At 33.9% G+C, this 7,091-nt stretch overlaps 1 protein-coding gene across 1 annotated transcript; it reads left to right on the plus strand.

Annotated features, from left to right (window-relative positions):
• The first annotated feature begins 3,174 nt into the window (after positions 1 to 3,174).
• LOC115719956 (putative calcium-transporting ATPase 13, plasma membrane-type) lies at positions 3,175 to 6,548 on the plus strand. The gene has a single exon (XM_030649127.2). The coding sequence runs from the start codon at positions 3,221 to 3,223 to the stop codon at positions 6,293 to 6,295; it is 3,075 nt and encodes a 1,024-aa protein (XP_030504987.2). The 5' UTR covers positions 3,175 to 3,220; the 3' UTR covers positions 6,296 to 6,548.
• The last annotated feature ends 543 nt before the right edge of the window (positions 6,549 to 7,091 follow it).

A 7,091-nucleotide genomic window follows, 5' to 3' on the forward strand; every position in this document is an offset into this window, starting at 1 on the left:
ATTTTTGTTTTTCAATTTTAAAAACAAAAAACAAAAGTATGTTCTGTTAATTTTATTTTTTGTTTTTTTTTTAATTTTATTTAAGTCGAGTTTAGGGTCGGGTCCCGAGTCCAAGATTCGGGTCTGGAGTTTGGGTCTGAGTCCGAGTTTGGGTCAGGAGCTGGGGTCGGGGTTTGGGTCCAAGTCTGGGGTCCAGACCGAGGTCTGGGTTTGGGTCCAGGTCTAGATTGTTAGTTTTTATAGTCCATATCAGAGTTAGAAAAGCAGCTTGAACTCTTACTGTATTATCAAGTTGTTCAATCAAAGTAGATAACCTAACGACGGGTAAATCCTTTAAACATACTCAGGTTTGATAAAAATAATTTTTATCCATTATGAACTATAAATCCAAGGATCTCAACATAATATATATATATAGATGCCATTTAAACTAATGAATTGAAAACAATACATCTTGTAGCCTATCAGAAGATCCTCGCTATCTTTTAGTACAAATTACGATTATCCAATTCAAGAACTATCGTTGAAGAATTCACACTGCAATCTATAACTTATTATAGATTTGGATCCAACTATTAGCACTCCCAAAAAAAACACTATAAGAGGGAATTAATATTCGATCCGTTAGGAAAGCTTGGATTCCACTATCGTATAACATGTTCTCAACCACTCATGTTATTAAGCTCTCAAAACAATAATTGTAAGAATCATTTTCTCTGATAAACATTAACGAGTAAATCAAAGAACTCAAAGAACACAAATAGGAGTTCATGTATATCAAGATTCAGGCTTACATACTAGTGATCATCATTGTGATATGAGTAACTCTTTCATTATAAACGACGCGTTAATGAAAGATGTCTATTACATATTGGCTCAGTCATACATAATCGAATTATACACAACACATTTACTACATGTCTATCCACATATATGATTCAAATCAAAATCACACACACACTAAAAGTATAGTGTATAGTAAATTGTACTTACTAGTTCCATATTAAAGATTCTCAAAACTTTAATACACTATCGACTTGTTTTATTCATATCGTATAATCTTAATTCTCTTGTACATCTTTACAAGATTATACCTCTCCATATGAATAAGAAATTTTTAGATATTTAATAATTATACTATTATAATTAATATATCATTTAAATTATAATTATATTTCATATATTTTCTAATATATTATCTATTTATTACTTATTTTTAGAACATAAATCCCAATACAAATCCGAGTCCCCAAGTTCAGGTTGGGATTTAAGTCCAAAATATTAGTTAAGAAAAAAAAAAACTGTTAATTTTTTTTTTTTTTCAAAATTTTGATTCTCAATTAAAAAATTGAAATGTGAAAACAGTTTTATAGAATATATTTTTAGAAAATATTTTTACTTTTTAAATTTAAAAACTAAAAAATTGATTAAAAAATATTACCAAATGCACCCAAAAATATTAATGTTATGGCAATAATGGATTCATATCTTTGTAGACTAACTATAAAATTGTACTCTCATCGATATTAATCGACAAAAATACCCAATCCAATATAATTTGGACGATTCAACCTAATGCAATCTGTAAAATCGCAAAGTGCAGATATCTGCACTTATATGCAGATTGGATTTAATTGAGAAATCTAAAATCTGCACTTGTATAGATTGAATATTGATTCACATGTAAAAATAACAAATCAAATCGACCAATCATATTTATATAAATTTACAAAATTGTATATATAATTAATATTTTAAAGTAAAATAAAAATAGTAATTTGAAAATCTTTTGCATATAATACAATTATATTTTAAAACTTAAAATACTAAATGTATATTCTATTCATATAAAGAAAATATAATTTAAAACAAAATCGAATTTTTCTTTTTACATACAATTTTTTTAACTTTCATAAATTATGTTATTTTTTTATCTTATTTATTTTAATTTTTTGTTGGATACATAAAATAAAAATAATTTATTTTATTTAACCAGTCCAATATGCACTATTGCAAATAGGATTGAATTTAAGCTATTGTGTCTATATTAATTTACACTCAGTGTTGATCAGATGCATTATTAAATTAGATGAACATCTCTAATCGTGAGGCCCGTGCCATACGACTCAAGTAATAATAAATCATCCTTCACTAATTATGGAAGTAGAAGGAAATAGTGTAAAATAGTGTATGTAATCAGTAAACACACTCATAAGTTAATTTAGAAAGAAAATATTCGTGCATCTCAAGAAACTTAATCAATCCAAATTGAAACGGTCAGTCTCTTGGAAATACCAAGTAATTTCGCAAATATTGGTTGAGGAGATAAAAAAACGTAAAGCATCATCACGTAAAAATTGGATGACGACATGCATGCAAGAAAACTGTGTTACTAGAAAATTTACAGCAAATTATTGCCTATTATGATTATGCTTCTTAATGGGTGAATTGACTCACTTATTCATTAAAATATGGAATGGATCTAATCATCTCCTTGTCTCTGTTTTTTATTTTTATTTTTTAAATCGTTTTTTTACTTTCGAAAGACCTAAATATATCCATGTGTATTTTATTTTATTTTTTTCTTTATCAATTTGTACGTTTATATTATTTTCTACTATCATCAATTCATTGGCTCAACATTTCATGCAAACTCTTATGCTTTTTATTCTCATTAATTATTAAAATTATATTAATTTCTTTGATTTTCGACAAATATATAAGACGATATGGAGGCAAACTTACACCTATAAACAAAATCAATAAACTAGTAAAATATCAAAAGATGAAGCTACTCTTCTTCAACTTAAACCTGTTTTACCACATGTAATTGCATGCATGCCACATAATTACGTTCAAGCATTCCCATCCCAAGTGGCTGCACAAAAGAAACAACACATTGGTTTGATATTCCTCAAATATTGATATCGAAAAGTAATTTTTTCAAATAATTTATTAGTATCTATATATGTACCTTATTATTGAAGCTAATATAAGTTGCATAAAACCGTCTTAATACTTTCTAAGAAGATGCAGTGCACCTTCTTCGTAAACTTGTACCAAATAATCTGTATATATAAAAGTCCTGATTGCCTCTTTTTTTTCACAGTATTACTATATATTTTATGCAACTCAACAAGCTTTGCACTCAATTTGTTTTAGAGCTGTGTTTCGTCAATACTTGTTTTTCTCTCTACAATCAAACAGTCGATATATATCCATGTCTCTAAGACCTGGCCAAAAATTCGTGCAAACAGCCATGCATGAGAATGAGCATGAATATGGGGATGAATCTGGGTCACCCTCAAAATCCAACAGACGCAGATGGAGGTTGGCTTTCTTGGCCATATCATTCACTAGTGCACTTCGTTTTCTAGCCAAGAATGTTCATGAAAACAAAGCAAACCTTTTGCGCTCCCTATCCTATGTTGCCATTGACGTCCAACCCTCAGCCGACGATGGAGCTGACGAGCCTGCTGCTGGTAATGAAAACCTTTCTTTTCTTGATATTGATGCGGAAGATCTTGCTGATATTGTTAGGGCTAAGAACTTTGAGAGTCTCATGACTCAATACGGAGGAGTCGAAAGATTAGTTGAAACTCTTGAAACTGATGCCAAAAGCGGTATTAATGGTACTGATTCTGATTTGATACGTAGAAAGAATGTCTTTGGAGCCAATGAATACCGAAGGCAACCTATAAAAAGGTTTTTGTCTTTCCTGTTTGATGCATTTAAAGATACCGTAATTATTATACTCTTGGTATGTGCTCTGCTCTCTTTAGGTTTTGGTATCAAACAACATGGTTGGAAAGACGGATGGTTTGATGGGGGGAGTATTATTTTCGCAATCTTTCTCGTGGTCGTTGTCTCTGCTGTGTCTAACTTTAATCAGTCTAAACAATTTCAAAAACTTTCCACACAGAGTAGTGACATAAGTGTTGAAGTGGTTAGAAATGGACGACGCCATCCCATATCCATCTTTGACATTGTAGTGGGTGATGTCGTTTGCTTGAAAATTGGTGATCAAATCCCAGCTGATGGACTATTTTTGAAAGGTCATTCTTTGAAGGTGGATGAGTCGAGTATGACCGGAGAAAGTGACCATGTAGAGATCAATGCCTCTGGCAATAATCCCTTTTTGATATCCGGAACAAAGGTGGCAGATGGGTTTGGAACCATGCTTGTAACTTCTGTGGGCATGAACACTGTTTGGGGAGAGATGATGAGCTCAGTAAGCAGGGACTTGGATGAGGAGACGCCTTTGCAAGCACGACTCGAGAACATGACATCTTTAATAGGAAAGGTTGGTTTGTCTGTTGCTGCACTTGTTCTTTTCGTATTGATGGTTCGATATTTCACGGGGCACACCACTGACGATAAAGGATTGAGGGAATTCAATAGCAGCAAAACTAAGTTTGATGATATCATGAATGTCGTTCTAGGCATTATTGCAGCAGCAGTGACCATCGTGGTGGTGGCAATTCCTGAAGGCCTGCCTCTTGCTGTCACTCTTACACTTGCTTATTCAATGAAGAGGATGATGAAAGACAATGCAATGGTTCGAAAGCTCTCTGCTTGTGAGACAATGGGGTCAGCCACAATAATTTGTACTGACAAAACAGGAACTCTCACTTTGAATGAGATGAAGGTTACAGAGGTGTGGATTGGCGAAAAACATTTGAGTGAGAACAGCGCATCACAGATGTCTCCAACTGTTATTAGCTTACTGCAGGAATCCATTGGTCTAAACACCACGGGGAGTGTTTATAAGCCAAGTCCTGAATCTAATACTGAAATTTCTGGCAGCCCAACTGAAAAAGCAATACTATCATGGGCAGTTTTCAGTTTGGGATTGGATATGGATGAAGTGACTTTACAATGTGATATAATCCAAGTAGAGGCCTTCAATTCAGAGAAAAAGATGAGCGGAGTTTTAATCAAGAGAAGACACGAACAAGCTCTTCAAGCCCACTGGAAGGGAGCTGCGGAAATTGTCCTCACCATGTGCTCCAATTATTATGACAGAGATGGAGTCATTAGGCCGTTGAATAATGAAGAAAGAAAATGTATTGAAAGAAACATCCAGAATATGGCAGCCAAAAGCTTGAGATGCATTGCCTTTGCCCATAAAAAACTTCAAGTAGAAAATGGACAGGTTGATGAGAAGAATAAAGAAAGTGGACTTACTTTACTTGGTGTTGCAGGTCTGAAGGATCCATGTCGACCAGAAGTTAAGGCTGCCGTGGAGACTTGCATTGCTGCTGGTGTGAGCATTAAAATGATAACAGGCGATAATGTGCACACTGCAAGAGCTATAGCAATTGATTGTGGGATTTTAAAGCCTGGTGAGGATTCAGAAAGTGAAGCTATAGTTGAAGGGGTGCAATTTAGGAATTATTCACCAGAAGAACGAAGAGAAAAAGTCGAAAGAATTTGCGTTATGGCTAGGTCATCCCCATTTGACAAGCTTCTAATGGTCCAATGCTTGAAGCTAAAAGGTCACGTGGTTGCAGTCACTGGAGATGGAACGAATGATGCACCGGCTCTCAAGGAAGCAGATATCGGGCTTTCAATGGGGATCCAAGGTACTGAAGTGGCAAAGGAAAGCTCAGATATAATTATATTAGATGATAATTTTAATTCGGTAGTGAAGGTTCTAAAATGGGGCAGGTGTGTATACAACAACATTCAAAAATTCATTCAGTTTCAACTTACTGTGAATGTTGCCGCTCTAGTCATCAACTTTGTAGCCTCTGTGTCTTCTGGTAAAGTCCCTTTGACTGCTGTCCAGCTTTTGTGGGTGAACCTTATTATGGATACATTAGCAGCTTTAGCATTAGCCACTGAGAAACCAACTAATGAACTCATGAAGAAGCTGCCAGTCGGTCGAAAAGAGACTCTCATAACCAGAATCATGTGGAGGAACATCATTGCCCATGCCTTGTTTCAGGTGACTGTCTTGCTGACTCTTCAATTCAAGGGAAGATCCATCTTTGGTGTAGATGAAAAGGTAAAGAATACAATCATATTCAACACCTTCGTTCTTTGCCAAGTCTTCAACGAATTTAATGCAAGAAAACTAGAGAAGAAGAACATATTTGAAGGTATACATAAGAACAAGCTGTTTTTAGCAATAATAGGAATTACCATTCTTCTTCAAGTATTAATGGTAGAGTTTCTCAAGAAGTTTGCTAGTACTGAGAGGCTGAATTGGGGGCAGTGGGGTGCTAGCATTGGCATTGCAGCTTTGTCTTGGCCAATTGGTTGGCTTGTTAAGTGCATTCCAGTTTCTTGAAACTACATCCCGACCACAACTAGATCCTGCATGGTGAATAATATATACATAACAAGGAGTTTATTAATGCTTAGGTTTTTCTTCACCCTTTTTTATTTATTTATTTATGATTTTATCCGTATTATTTCTGCTTTTATCTTCTAAACCCTCTGGTAGTTTATGTAAGTTTTGGTGTATGAATTTATATAAATAAACGTATTAGGTTTTTGTAATGGCAATTTAAACACTAGAAATTAAGCACTATTATATTCAAAAGCATAATGGCCTGCGTTTTAAGCTAATAATAATAATAACACAATGCAATTAAATGCAACATTTTCTATCTGCCCCTGTTGGAGAGACTGAAGTTTTGAGAATTCAAGAAAGATCAGGGCAAGATGAGAGTTGTTTATCATTACATTAGTTGCCAAGTGGAAGTATAGTGATGTATGGAGTTGAGGCATCCTAACAGATCGGTAGACTTGAACGTACTTCATTTGATTGATACGACATTCTAACGAAATTTATTTGATTGATATATGTACTTACTTCAACTTAGATCAAAAATATTTCCTCTTCACCTAAACTCGTACTTGATTTAGTAGCTTTTTCCAAAAGACGTGAATGCAAATAAAAACATTTCTGGGATAAGCTTCGCGGCTCTTCTCATCACAATGCCTATTGCATTGGCTTGTAGTACAAATATAACTTATACTACCAATGTTGCAGTGCAAGAGTTTTCTTATATGAATTATAATGAATAAATAGGATTTTTTTTTCCAAACTATGGCACTTGTAAAATTTTGCTCTGAATTTG

This window comes from Cannabis sativa, chromosome 2 (assembly GCF_029168945.1).
Source record: "Cannabis sativa cultivar Pink pepper isolate KNU-18-1 chromosome 2, ASM2916894v1, whole genome shotgun sequence".
In the NCBI taxonomy this organism is placed as follows: Eukaryota; Viridiplantae; Streptophyta; class Magnoliopsida; order Rosales; family Cannabaceae; genus Cannabis; species Cannabis sativa.